A 15,021-nucleotide genomic window follows, 5' to 3' on the forward strand; every position below is an offset into this window, starting at 1 on the left:
TTAAGTCATGTGCTGTTTACATGTTCTTTGCATCATCGGGACTGACAATGGGGATAATAATGCTGGCCTGCCTTAAAGGATTGTTTCTGCACTCTCTAATGTGCAAGTTTGGTGTTTCTTGATCAAGAGATCCTTACATATCCTTGCTCATACTGTGCTTTAAAACAATCACATTGTGAATAGCACAAGGAGGGGAGATTGTCTTGTTTACATTGTTTAAAGTTAAAATTCCTGCCCAACATGTTTGCCCGAGTAGCTCTTGGGCCCCTTCCAATCCCACAATATCTGCTTTGAACTGGACTATATGGCAGTGTGGACTCAAATAACCCAGTTCAAAGCAGGTATTGTGGGATTTTCTGCCTTGATATTCTGGAATATAGGGATGTGTGGAAGGGCTCTAAGTGTCAACAGGAGTACTTCTCCACTGTTACTTATAACACTGCCTATATTATTTACTATATAGTCAGGGAATTGGTAAAGGTCACCATGTATTGCCCTGAGTTTTAGTCTATATTAATGAAAGCTAAGGAGAACAATGACACTTCTGAATGCCATGCAGTCCTTAATAATTAACTGCAAAGACCTTCAATGAACTTAGTACTCAAGTTTGGAGTTTGGAATCTGACCCTTACTACATCTAGATAAACATTACTGTGACAGATTCAGAAGCCCTCTTTCAGACTTCACTCCAGTCTGAGCAGTTCACTTCTCAATAGCCTAACAGTATTTCATAGCATTGAAGTTTACAGTTTAAAAGAGCCAGGGATGATTCTTCTTACTGTGCTTTTCCCTTGCATCATTTCAACCTACTCAGCATCTGTGAAGGGTAAGTTGTATATCTAGATTTTCTAAAGGGCTTTTTTTAAAAAACTTTTTGGGGGAAACTATGTAGAAACAAACTTTCTGATAAAAGAAAGGGAAGCATATTGAAAATCTTTCTACTGTGGGTTAAACCATATTTCTGATATTTTGAAGTTGCTAAAGCTTTACATAATAATACACGATTTATCAACTGTTGCTCCTGAGACCTATGTGTTTTGGGGCAGGTTAAGTCTACTGTTTCTACAGTTTGAAAAAGTAAGCAGAATTTTTTTTATGGCAGATATGAAACTGTTGGGATCTTGATCTGAACTTCAAACCTTATCCTGTGAAAAGAATTATCCATTAAAGTAGTTTTAGGACATTGGGTTTCCTAATGTAACCTGACATCTGATACAATTGAGATGAGGAAAAATACATCCTTCCAGAGGTTCTGGACTGCAACTCCCAGCACTTCTCAACATTAGCTATTTGAATGCTTTGTTAGGGAAATGATGGCAGTGGCAAAAGGCAGCTGGTCCCTTGAATTGATATTGGTGTTTTCCCATCTCCGCGAAATGACCCTTGTATCATACAAAGGTCATATCAAAATCCATAATTTTGGCCTTCATAACCTACTTTTGACTTATACATGAGAACGATTTATACATGAGGTTTTTTTCCATGTCAGGAGTGACTTGAGAAACTGCAAGTTGGTTCTGGTATGAAAGAATTGGCTGTCTGCAAGGATGTTGCCCAGGGGACACCCAGATGTTTTACCATCTTGTGGGAGGCTTCTTTCATATCCTCGCATGGGAAGCTGGAGCTGACAGACGGGAGCTCACCCTGCTCCCCAGATTCAAACTGCTGACCTTTTGGGCAGTAGTCCTGTTGGCACAAGGATTTAACTCATTGTGCAACTGGGGGCTCCTATAGATGAGTATATAAAACATATATGAGTATATATATGGTAACATGGAATCCAGTGAGAACCTAGTTTACATCTGAATAGGTTCCATAGAAGTACAGTGTCAGCCATTGATTTCCTGTACAGTCTTGAAGTTGTGTAATGCTGAGGCAGCAGAAAGGGAATGCAGGGATCACCTGTGTGGTTGGCATACTTGTTCCCAAGTGACCTCTCCTATTGATCAGAGCTTGTGGTATAGTTCTGATTGATGCTGTAGTTTAGAAGACATCTACAATGAAAGCAGAAGATACCTTTTAACAAGTCCTTGATTGACTTGTTAACTTTTCCTCTTATGGATTGACTTTTCCTCTTATGGAAGGGAAAAGCAGGAATTTTTTCTCCATTGCTGTTGCATCCTCACAATGTCATAGAGTGGAGGTTTTTTTGCATGATTTGTGGTCTTTTGCCAACTGTCGATTGTGGAATCCTTGATTGCACTCTGTAACCCTTCTGTGAGACATTTTGAAGACAAAACTGCTTTTATATGTCATGATCTGAACATGATTAAAATGCAGGGTGTCCCAAAAATCAACGTACATAGGAAAAATGGGAAAAATATTCATTACAATTTTTTTCAAAATATTTACAAAATCATCTCTATGTGTTGCATTGCTGAAAGTATTAAATATGACTCTATCTAAGCACTTTGAACAGTTCAAACAAAACAGCTTGGAGAGCTTTTTAAAACCATGCACAGTGCGACACCTGTATCACCAGGACAGGTATCTGCAATTTCATTTCTCTATGTCCAACAACATCTTTCTTTTATAAGCATTTTCTGGGTCCTTTAGCATAATTCTATAGTATTCTCAGGACAAAGGTCCTTTATTTTCCTGTTTCTTGGCAGGGGGTGGACTGGATGGCCCACGAGATCACTTCCAAGTCAATTTTTCTGTCTATATATAACTTTAAAAATATTAGAACTCTAAAATATAGTATACATGTAATATAACATATAATATGAGTTTGTTATTTTTTCCCTATGTATCAAGACTTTTGAGATAGCCTAGAAGTTAATCAGTTGAGGTATCTAGAGCATCACTTGGTCCCGAATGACATTAGGTTTTAGGGCCTGAGGATGCAAACATTGTGCTTAAAAATGTGATGTGGTTACCCATTCTTGGTTTATTATGTCTAACATTTAGCTAGGTCCAGGATGTGGTTACATTTTCACAAAGAGGGTCAATCATCCCTGAAAAAATATTCTTTGGAGCCAAATCTAGACAACTAGTTACTAATATCACCTTCCTGGACATGATACTTAAATAAGTGGTTGCTGGCCATATTTGGATGAATCAGAGTTTTATCTACATAGACTGGTTTTCACACTGAGGGACCTTCTACACAACCATATAACCCAAAATATCAAGGCAGAAAATCCCCCAATATCCGCTTTGAACTGGGTTATCTGAGAACACACTGCCATAATTTCCACTTCAAAGCAGAAAATGTGAGATTTCATTCAGCGGTGTGGAAGTGGCCCATGTCTGCTTTGATCATCTCACAGCTCTTTGATGGAAGAGAGATGGGAGATTGCACTCTTTTTGTATTTTTCGTCTTCTAGAGATTTCAGTCCCATTTAACATTGTACCTTCTGAATGAACTATATGATGTTGTGTGGGTCACTGACCATCAGTAGCTCCAACGACATCTGAACAGCCATCTCTAGAAGCTGGTGCTGGGGTATTTCTCCTTGAGTCCACAGCATCTACACTTTGGACTCTTTGCAAGGTTCTTTATTATACTCTGTGTTGCTTAATGCTTCTAAGAAACATGAAGTCCTCCTCAGAGTTAACTTTGTTGTCATCCGCTCATGGATGCCATCAGCTCCAGTTGTCTTTTGGTCTAATCAGAGACTGTGGAAATGGTTTATCACGATTCACCAATGATGAGTAAATTAGCATGTGACAGTTATGACGACCTGTAAAGTAAGCTTCAGGGCACACTTCACCAGTTCAAATGGGTGTGGCCAACTGTGAACCTGTGGGCAGTATATCCTGTGGTCAGTGTTGTGAGAAGGAGTTTTTGCTCCATTCTTTAATGGAAGAGTACATAAAGTCTGACTGAACAAAGGCTGTTTGTGATGAATATGAAGCATTGTATAATTAAAGGATAGCCTGATTCTAAAGACTTTACATTGGAGTAAAGACTCCTTAGGCTTCTTGGTCCAATCTCTTCAGCATGTGGTGAGCTGAAGTTTCTATTTCTGTCTTAAAATATTATCTATGTACATAATATAAAATGGCATGCCTATTTGTTGATGGTATGTGTCTTCAAGTGGGCTTCCACTTAGATCAACACTAGGAATGAAGATTTTTTGAGAACCTCAGTCCCCAACTTTTAATGCTTGCTCAAGTCTGATTTAGGGCTAAAGGTAAAGGCAAACGTTTCCCCTTGACATTAAGTCTAGTTGTGTCCGACTCTGGGGGGTGGTGCTCATCTCCATTTCTAAGCCAAAGAGCCAGCATTGCCTGTAGACACCTCCTAGGACAAAATGACTGCATGGAGTGCTGTTACCTTCCTGCTGGAGCGATACCTATTGATTTACACATATTTGCATGTTTTCTAACTGCTAGGTTGGCAGAAGCTGGGGATAACAGTGGGAAGCCAACCCCATTCCCCAGATTCAAATCGCCGGTAGCAAATTTAATCCGCGGTGTCTCCTGCAGATCCTGATTTAGGGCTATGGCTTCCTTTATTAAATCCATTTTACTGCCTCTCACATGAGCAAGCATTATAATCTTTTCCAAGGAGACAAATCATCTCATGATATGTCCAATGCATGATATCCTCAGTTTAGTCATTCTGGTTTCAAGTGACAGTTAAGCCTTAACTTTCTGTCATATGCATTTATTTGCATTTAAGCAGCCCATAGTTTCTATAGAACATGCCTATTACCAGTTATAACTGATAGATGGTTACTACAAATTGTCAAATAATCATTGGCAGAATTGAGCTCAAATGGATCATGCTTGAAGACATTCTGTCTTAACTGGTAGAATCAATCAGATCACAAATTGTTTGTATCTCAATACATGATTCATTAATAATTTTAATAATAATGTTCTGACTGAATGATATTACATCAATGTGTTATTATCTAGCTATATATTCCATCTTTTCTTCTAAATTACTTTTGGCTCTTTTGGCTCCCACTTAAAACATTAACTAACACTGCAAGAAACAGAAAATGTAAATATATACCCCTTGAACCAGTTTGTGGTTAGAGAAACTCAAGTTGTGCATGCCAAGAGTGCTAATAAAAGGTACAAACCCTGACAGCTGCCTCAGTTCAGGCAGCATAACTTTCAGTATTATACAGTATCATGATTTAATTATAGACTGCCTCTGTGACAGACACTGAGGTTGTAAGTGAGGCTGTATGTATATCCACGCCTCCTTGTAGGAAATGATCACAGAGGTCCTCGTGACCCTAAGACACTATGTTAAAATAGGACAAAGACCAGTTCTAGTACTATTAAGGAAGTGGAAGAACTAAGAATAGGTGCATTCTGCAACAATAGCAGAAAAAGTAATATAATTGAGGGTGAGAGCAAAATAGGTTGAAAAAAATCTTATGGATATCATTAGTAGTGGCTGCCACATTATCACAGGATGTCTCCACCCAACACCAATGGAGAAATTATACTGTTTAGCTGGTATTGCACCACCTGACATCCTCCGGGAAGTAGCAGCCAATAATGAAAGGACCAAGGCAGTGACATCTCCAGTCCATCCTCTGTTCAGATATCAACCAGCACGCCAATGCCTTAAATCAAGAAATAGCTTTCTAAGATCTACAGAGATACTAGCAGGAACACCTCACATGCACAATGGAGGACCTCCTTACAGCAACATCAAAGACACTCCAATGTCAAAGGGCATTTAATGTAATGCCAAGTTTTTAAACCTTGTTAAAATACATTACAACAATACCCTTGGTTCACTTCTGATATGATAAATAAATTAGTAGTGGCTAGAAACAGGGCCTAAATATCTTACAGGCCCCAGATCCCACCTGATTCTAGAAGCCCTGGATAGTACTTGGGAAACCAACAATGAATACCACGGCCTGTAGGCTATATTTCAGAGGAGGGAGCTGGCAAAACCACCTCTGAGTATTCCTTGCCCAAGAAAATGCTATGAAATCAACAGGGTCATCATAACTCAGCAGGTGACTTCCACATACAGGCACTTCACCCTAATTTTATCTTTTCAAAAAATTACAATGAGGCCTTCTGTTTCACTTCTTCTTTGTAAAAAAATGGCTCTTGCTTTTAAAAGTATGCCCAACAATTGTCCTGATTTGGGAGGGACTGGCCTAATTAATCCCGCCATACCACTTTTCCTATTAGTTTTTAATGCATCACCCTTGACTTACTTTTGTTGCTGTAGTGTACAAAAGTAGTTTACATTCAGTTATCACAACAGTATGGAGAAGAGAGGAAAGGATGGGGCAGAATAATACTCTTCGCAGTAGGCTTAGCCAAAAGCATACTTCTGCAGCCTCTACTAATGTGTGTGTTCTTGCTTGTCTTTAGCCATCTTGACCATATTCCAATGTTGTTTGGCCACACATTTGCTATTATCGTCTGTGAAATGTTGAAGACTAGATAACAGACCACCCCTCCCTACAAAATGTGGGGAAATTGAATCACCTTGGCAGAAAGGTAAATGGTGCTCCATACAGTCATGCCAGCCACATGACCTAGCAGGTGTATACGGACAATGCAGGCTCTTCAGCTTAGAAATGGAGATGGGCACCATCCCTAGTAGCGGGAGGCACCATCCCTAGTAGCTGCCTTTACCTTTATCTGTGTATCTGTGTTTGATTGTTTCTAGGCATTGAATGTTTGCCTTTGTGCCTGTATATCCTGGAATCTGCCTCGAGTCCCCTCGGGGAGATAGGACAGAATACAAATAAAGTATTATTATTATTATGGGCAAAAACCCAAAACCAATCACAACAACAACAAAAAAACACTAAAATTTCAGGATGGGGTTCAGGGGGCTTTTGAAGCACTGGTGACTTCAAGAGGTCTTGGGAGGCTGCATGCACCTCAACCACTGTCCCTGTCCCAATAGACAAGCAAAAATTATTCCAATTATATCCACTAGAAATTGAATACTTCTCTAGGTCTTCCAGATTAATGCTATGGAGTGCCTTGGCTGGAAGCCCAAAACCTTGTTCATTTCAGGTAAGAAAATAGGGCTCCAAATTATGCAAAAATCATATTATGTGAAGGTCCCTAGAATGGATCCTTTATGGAACACATGGGCATAGTATATCTATTTAATTATAACACTGTCCTAATCTTACACCTTTTGCCATGGCGGGAGATGTGATGAATCCCTTTCTAGAATTTCAGCATTGTGTTGGGTAACACATGTGCTTGTTGTTTTGATTCAAATCTTGGAGTAGACGTGGGCACAAGGAGCATATTGCAGTGTTCAGTGTACTTATCACCATCTCTTTTCCCACTATTTACTGAGGAAGTGAGTTAAGCTTAGCAAAATGTGTTTGAGTTGCAGCTATTTTAAGGGCAACCAGAAGATGTTAAATAGTCTATTAACATGCTTACATTTCAGTTGAAGGAAGTTCTATTGGCTAGTTTCTGTACACAGAGCATTTTTAAGACAGCGTAGGTGTGGCTGTTGCAGAAGAATAAATGAAAGCAACACAGCAGGTGGAGAAGATGTTTTCAGCAAAATAGTGAGGTGGAGGTGGACCGAGTGGAAATCTCTGGTCAGAATAGGGTTTTACATGTATTCAAGGGCTCTGTTGTCACTTCTGTAATGTGGAAAGGGAGGGAGGGATTTGCAGCTTTCCATAAGTCACTAGTCTTGGCTGGCATGTAATGAACACATAGTGGTAAAGTTGCTTGATACTCTACATCATCTAATTAGTTACAAATGCTTAACTAGTTACGAATGTATAACTATATACTCATTTATATAGAACTTCCAGCAAAAAATCAACCCAAAAAAGCAGGTCAGCCTATCTATGGGTCAGTGTAAGTAAGAACTATTATAAAATAAGGAACTATCCCCTTTTCTGTGTATTGTCGAAGGCTTTCATGGCCGGAATCACTGGGTTGTTGTAGGTTTTTTCGGGCTATAGGGCCATGGACTAGAGGCATTCTCTCCTGACGTTTCACCTGCATCTATGGCAAGCATCCTCAGAGGTAGTGAGGTCTGTTGGAATTAGGAAAAGGGGTTTATATATCTGTGAATGACCAGGGTAAGACAAAGGACTCTTGTCTGTTGGAGCTAGGTGTGAATGTTGCAACTGACCAGCTTGATTAGCATATAATGGCCTGACAGTGCCTAGAGCAAACTTTTGTTGAGAGGTGATTAGATGTCCTTGTTTGTTTCCTCTCTGTTGTTGTGCTGTTGTAATTTTAGAGTTTTTTTTAATATTGCTAACCAGATTTTGTTCATTTTCATGGTTTCCTCCTTTCTGTCCACAAGCATGTGGACAATTTCAACAGAAAGGAGGAAACCATGAAAATGAACAAAATCTGGCTAGCAGTATTAAAAGAATATTTGTGGTGTCTGTGAAAATCGCACATAGGGGGGTTTCTTGAGTATGAATAGCATTTCAAAACTCTAGGAATGAAACATTTTGGCAGAGGCCCTGCCTACACTCCCCATGTAGTATAAAGCCCTGTGGGCAAGGACCAGCTTCAGTTCATTTTTTTCTGCTGGATACCAAGTCTAGGCTGTGAATTCATAATGCCAGCCATCTTATACCACCCTGATGTTATTGAATAATAAGTGGGACAAGCAAAATATATTTTGAGACCAAAACCAAAACCATAACAAGCAGGTAGTTCCTATATCAGTAGAGAGGTAAATTTGTTATAGGTTTTAATTCATAGCTCTGAACCCCAGAATAGGTTCAGCACTTTGGATAACTCCTGTAAAGTTAAGACAAATTTGAAGCAGTTACACAACCCCAGCAACACTGAGCTGCCTTTCCTTTGGCCAGAAGCACCTCTGTCTTGTCTAGATTAGGATTCAATTGGTCTGCCCTTATGTGGTACATCACTGACAGTAGACATGGATTCAGTATTATAATGTGATACTTCAAAATACATGTTCAGTGCCACATGTTAAATACTATAATAAATAAGGAAATACTTCTGAGCCTGTTAAGAGACCCTGGCTTCATGTGAATGTATAAACCCCTAGACAGGCTTGAGTTGTGTCCTTTCTCATGTGTAAGTAATACAAGAGGGAAAGGAGGAAAATATGATCTGGATGTATGACTCAGGGCCCTTCCAATCAGGCCTCATATACCAGGATCTGATCCCAGGTTTTCTGCTTTAAACTGGATTATATGAGTCTGGGATAGACAGAAAACCTGAGATCAGATCCTGGAATTTAGGGCTTGTCTGGAAGAGCCCTCACACAGTGACATGATCTTTTTAAATGTCTGTTCTCCTCTTCCCCATACAGGCCACAATATTGGTCCACGGATAAACAATGACAAGTTGTACAAATTTGCTTACTCTACGGAAGTACTTATTGACAGGGTGAATGGTGCACCACAGGAGAGTGCGGGCTACCGAATTTCATCTGGAGTGGATGTCAACTTAGTATGGAGGAACCCCAATAATGATGACGACCAGCTGATCAAAATTGCGGTAGGCAGTTAATGTGAAACAGCATATTTAGCACATTGTGTTGTTTGTTTTTATAAAGAAAGCTTAATGCATATAGTGTGATACAGAGTGAAAATGAAAGTAATTTACTACTTCTATATTAAATAGAATAGAAAATACAATAATATTTGCTATATAATCAGCTTGCCACATTTGCAGGGTTAGGGGTGAAGGACACATGAAAAGTGGGGAAATTGTGAATTTTTAAACTTTTTTTTTTACATGAGAGAACATATCTAGGTCCTCCAATGTGTCTCTGTGGTCATCTTCCAGGAGACTTAGAGATTCCTAGAGAGAACATTTTAACAAAATCAATGAATAATCAAATCCGCAAAAGGATAACCCGCACATGTGGTGGAATCAATGTCTTTAAATCTAAGATGCAACCCTTGGTATTCAAAATTGCAATTTTAAAGTTTTTTGTTTGTTATGTGCTTTCAAGTTGACTCCAACTTATTAAAACCCTATTCTAAACTAGATTGATTCAAAAGTGGTTTACATTGCCTTTTTCTAAGGTTGGGTTCATATGATTTGTTCAACATGTCCTAGTGGATTTTCATAACTGAACAGGGATCCGAATCCTGAAATCCAATGTTAGGTATTTGAACATAGGTTAGGTTCAAAGTATCATATTACTCTTTGCCTCATGCCTGGGCTGTCACCATTTCAGAAGGTGTCTGAATCTAGTAGCTTGAAGATGTTCCAGATTATATGATGGTTTTGAAAACTGTCTCCATAATCTATAGTTACTGAAGTACAGTACTGGTAGGTATACACCGAAAGCATAAGCGTGGGAGAAGTGAAAATGCATACTAATGAGAAATTTTCTCTGCAAATCTGTCTCTATTTATTTATTGTGTCAGAAGTGAATTGAGGGTACAGTTGAAATTCATTTAAAAATAAAGTTTAAAAACTTGGCATGATGCTAAATGTCCTTTGATCAGAAGCTGGCCACTTGGAGTGCCTCTAGTGTCTCTGCGAGAAGGTTCATTGTGCATATGGCAGGGCTCAGGTTGCTTTGTAGTATGTGGTCTGTGGGTTTACTCTTCTCTGTACTTGCATGTTGTGGCCTCCATTTTGTAGCCCCATTTCTTAAAGTTAGCTCTGCATCTCGTGGTGCCAGAGTGCAGCCTGTTCAGCACTTTCCAGGTTGTCCACTCTTCGGTGTGCCCAGGAAGGAGTTTCTCATCCAGTCTCAGCCACTTGTACTTTTGGACTCTCTTGCTGAGGTGTTCCTGTGAGTATCTCTGTAGATCATAGGAAGCTGTTTCTTGATTTAAGGCATTGACATGCTGGTTGATATCCAAACAAAGGCTGGGCCGGAGATGTCAATGCCTTGGTTCTTTCATTGCTGGCTGCTACTTCCCGACGGATGTCAGGTGGTGCGGTACCAGCTAAACAGTGACATTTCTCCAGTTGTACTGTGATAATGTGGCATGTCTCATTAAGAGCCACACCCACTGTTTTAATGTGGTGAGATTTTTCCACACTGGGCATGTGTATTCAGCAGCAGAGTAGCAAAGTGCAAGGGCACATGTCTTCACTGTGTCTAGTTGTGATCCACAGGTTGTGCCAGTCAGTTTTTGTATGATATTATTTCTAGCACCCACTTTTTGCTTGATATTCAGGTAGTGCGTCTTATAAGTCAGAGCATAATCCAGAGTGACTCCCAGGTATTCTGGTGTGCTTCAATGCTCCAGTGGGATTCCTTCCCAGGTAATACTCAGAACTCTGCAAGACAGGCATTTTAATGCTTTTCACCTTTCTCCTTTCCCAGATTCAAGATGTAGGTGTTGAACATGTGAATGAGCGCCCTCCAGGAAAAAATGTTTTTAAAGGCAAAAAGATAGATGCAGTAATTGAAAAAGAACATCTGACTGCTTTAAAGAGGCCTGTGGTTTTGCACTGGATTCGTGGAAAGGTAAGGAAGCTAAGAGGGAAGTCTTTATTTCAGAAAAATTTAAAAGCTGGAATCCCTCGAAGATGACCATAAAAATATTATGAGGCAAGAACATTTTGGTCTGTTTTTCAGAATCAAGTTCACATCCAGAGACTTTGCTGTCCCTTCAAATCACATCCATCAGGTGTTACCAGTCCTCTTTGCTTTTTCTTTTGCAAAGCAAAAGAGATTTTGCCCACATAATACAATGGGCCCTTGATATCTCCTGGTTTTGGTTTCAGGACTCCCTTGGATACCAACGTCTATGGATGTTCAAGTCCAACACACACACACACATATATTCATACATGTATATCCCTTCCTTCTTGCAAAACAGAGAATGTATTGCTTGCAGTCTCATTTTGTAATGTAAGGGCTGTGGGGAGGGAAATCTTGCAGGCTCCTGCTCCTTGAGTATGTAGGTAAAGGTACAAAGTCTTGTGTTAAGTACATATATGTGGCAGTTCAGAGTCCACTGACACGTTCTATACTGCTTCTTTACTTGAGCCTCACTTTTGTCTGATATAGCTCAGGCAAAGTTCAAGATATATGTTATCTTGAAATTTCTGCTGTGCTGTGAAGGCAGGATTTATGATGAAATGTAAAAGTGTTAGATATATTCTGTTTAATTTCCTCGAGTTCAAAGCACTTTTCAAAAGTCAGTGACAGGGAGTGTGGGAGTGATTTTATACTAGGTCAGAATTAAGACTATTTCTCCATCTAGCAAAGTGTGACTAGCAGTGCTCTTCAGGAACTTAAGTGAAAAAGTTATCCCACTACTTAATGTACTTTTGAATTGGAGACTGCATGAATTGAATTGATGCTCTTCTTAACACATTTATGTGTGGTTCTTTTATAACACATGTTATGTGTCTTTTAAATGATTTTATCCTTTTTAATGTGATTTTGAATTGTTTTTATGTTTTTATTGTTAAGGTTCTTCAATTGGTTCTGTTTGGAGCTGTCTTAGCTCTCACTTTGAGAGAAAGGCATCATTAGAAATGAAATATAGTCAGTTCTCTACATTCGTTGTGGTTGTGGTACAGAACCCCCAATGAAAGTGAAAAAAATGTAAATAAAAATCAATTATTTTTGTATCCGAGAGAAAATCTCTGTAGGAATGCCTAGGCCCTCCAGCACAACTCTGTGGTCAACTTCCTCTGGAGGACCCTAGAGGTTTTTTTCTAGAGAGAACATAATCAAATCAGAAAATAAGTCAAACCCACAATTGTGTAGAGCTGACTGTAAACAAACAAAAAGTATATATTCCTCCACACACATTTCAAAAAAATAATTATCAAAGATTCTGTTCGTCATATACCTGTTCACCCAGCTTTTTATAATACTATTTCTTGCACATAGCACTTTATTCATATCCAATTATACAAGAGATCCTCTCTCTCTCTCTCTCTCTCTTTGGTTGCTATATTTTAACAATGTATAAATAACACAATTTAAAGAGTTTAATGCGTCCCTGGTGGCGCAACAGATTAAACGGCTGAGCTGCTGAAATTGCTGATCAAAAGTTCATCGGTTCAAATCCAGGGAGCGGGGTGAGCTCCCATTGTCAGCCCCAGCTTCTGCCAACCTAGCATTTCAAAAACATGAGTAGATCAATAGGTACCACCTTGGCGGAAAGGTGCAGTCATGCTAGCCACATGACCTTGGAAGTGTCTATGGACAATGCCAGGTCTTCAGCTTTGAAATGGAGATGAGCACCACCTCCCAGAATCAGACAGAACTGCCAGGGGAAACCTTTACCTTTACCTTTAATGAGTTGTCGTGAATGTTCTCATATATTTTGTGATGGATTTTCAATATTACTATGTTACATTTGTTGAAATGAATGGTTTCTTATTTGGATTGTTGTATTTATTCTTGGAAATGTTTGGATATCAGTCAGTTTATTGCCATGTTGCTTTGATAAGTTCTTGTATTGCTTTTCTTTCAACCTCTTTGAGTATATCTGTGTTGAACTGTGGTTGAATCAATTGAAGTTGGCTGAATACTATTTACATAAATAGGCCTTTGTAAGCTGCATTGAGTCCTTCGGGAGATGCTAGCGGGGTACAAATAAAGTTTAATAATAATAATAATAATAATAATAATGATGTAACCTGACTGAATTATGAAATGTCATTTTTAAGGAAAAGCATGTGCATATCGTATTTCACTTTTTCTCCCTCTCTCCCTCTCCTCCTCAGATTAAAACCTTCTACTCCTATGAAAAGGAACCTGCAGTTATCCAGAATCTCAAGAGAGGTTTGGCGAGCTTGTTTCAGATACAGTTGCACTCTGGGACTGCAAGTGAGGTACTGTACTAAATTACGCAAGTTAAGCAATCTTAAATAATTGCTACAGAAAGGAATCTTGTAGTGGCTTTGAGGTTAACTGAGAGAAAGAAGTTGGTAGCTTAAGCTTTCATATACTTAGATCTACTTCATCAGATGGCATCTGATGAAGTAGATTAAAGCCTACAGAAGTTTATGTTTCTAAAAGCCATCCACACTATTGCTAATTCCACGGATGAGCTGCATTTAGTCTGGCTCTGAGGGTCCTTCCACACAGTCATATAACCCAGAATATCAAGGCAGAAAATCCCACAATATCTGCGTTGGACTGAGTTATTTGAGTCCACACTGCTATATATTCCAGTTCAAAGCAGATACTGTGGGACTTTATTCAGCTGTGTGGAAGGAGTCTGGGTGACTGAACATAATAAAAAAGAAGACAGAGGGAAAAGTGGGAGAGAGAAGGAAAACCTCTGAGAGAAGGCCAGGCATATATATGATAACATAACTACAAGTTTATGTTTTCTGCTATATTTACTGATGGTTAGTTGGATTATATGTGGAGTTAAATGTATTTTTGCCAGAACATTATAAAGGCATTTTTAAAAAAGATAAATAGCAGATTGGAGGTTTATTGGGTTGCATTTGCTGTTTTCCTTTTTCTGTGATTATCTAAAGAAAACCACTTTTCTGAAGTTGGTGTTTGCATGGGGAAGAAATTTTCTTTTCAGCTCCAATGAGAGATTCCTTCTTCTGCCAAAGCAAACATCATATCTAATCTGAACTTGACATCGTGGCCTTGAACGCTCAAGACACATCAATTTGACTTTGTTTTGTCATTGCTCTGTAGGTGGATATCTGTGGGAAATGCAATGTTACTTACCAAGCTCGAGAAAACCAACTTACTAAAACAAAAGCTTGTAAGTTAGAACGGATGGGTTTCACCAGTCAAAATCAGGTATAGTATTTTTAACACCTTCTATACATGATACAAACACAATGTCAAATTATAGCGTACCTGGCATTTCTCATACAGTTGAGCTTGGAAAAAGATAATGAAAAATGCCTTACATAGAAGAACAATGTATCTTTCCCATTGATATGATTAAAACATGTCAATCTGATTTATTTATTTAATGTCAAAAGCATTGCATAAATAAGTATAAAACTGATAAAAATGGAAGGAGTACCAGCGGCTAAATAATTTTTGACCAAAAATGGCAGCAGAGACCGCATTATCTGTTGCTTTAAACAACTCTTCCTCTGTACATGAAGCAGGGCATTGTGGACAAGCATACAGTCGTGGAGTTGTTTGTTCTGCTCTACAGTTACACGAGGTGGAGGATTCTTTTTAGGCAA

General features: G+C 39.0%; 1 protein-coding gene across 1 annotated transcript in view; it reads left to right on the top strand.

Annotated features, from left to right (window-relative positions):
• The first annotated feature begins 666 nt into the window (after window positions 1-666).
• The window catches only part of MTTP (microsomal triglyceride transfer protein), a 38,073-nt gene continuing 23,718 nt past the window's right edge, over window positions 667-15,021 (top strand). Inside the window, exons 1-5 of the mRNA XM_060779178.2 lie at window positions 667-826; window positions 9,227-9,414; window positions 11,210-11,353; window positions 13,576-13,683; window positions 14,513-14,620. Of these exons, the coding sequence (XP_060635161.2) occupies window positions 766-826; window positions 9,227-9,414; window positions 11,210-11,353; window positions 13,576-13,683; window positions 14,513-14,620 (609 nt within the window). The 5' untranslated portion in view covers window positions 667-765. The remainder of the gene's footprint in view (window positions 827-9,226; window positions 9,415-11,209; window positions 11,354-13,575; window positions 13,684-14,512; window positions 14,621-15,021) is intronic.

The sequence above is a fragment of the Anolis sagrei genome, chromosome 5 (assembly GCF_037176765.1).
Source record: "Anolis sagrei isolate rAnoSag1 chromosome 5, rAnoSag1.mat, whole genome shotgun sequence".
Classification (NCBI taxonomy): Eukaryota; Metazoa; Chordata; class Lepidosauria; order Squamata; family Dactyloidae; genus Anolis; species Anolis sagrei.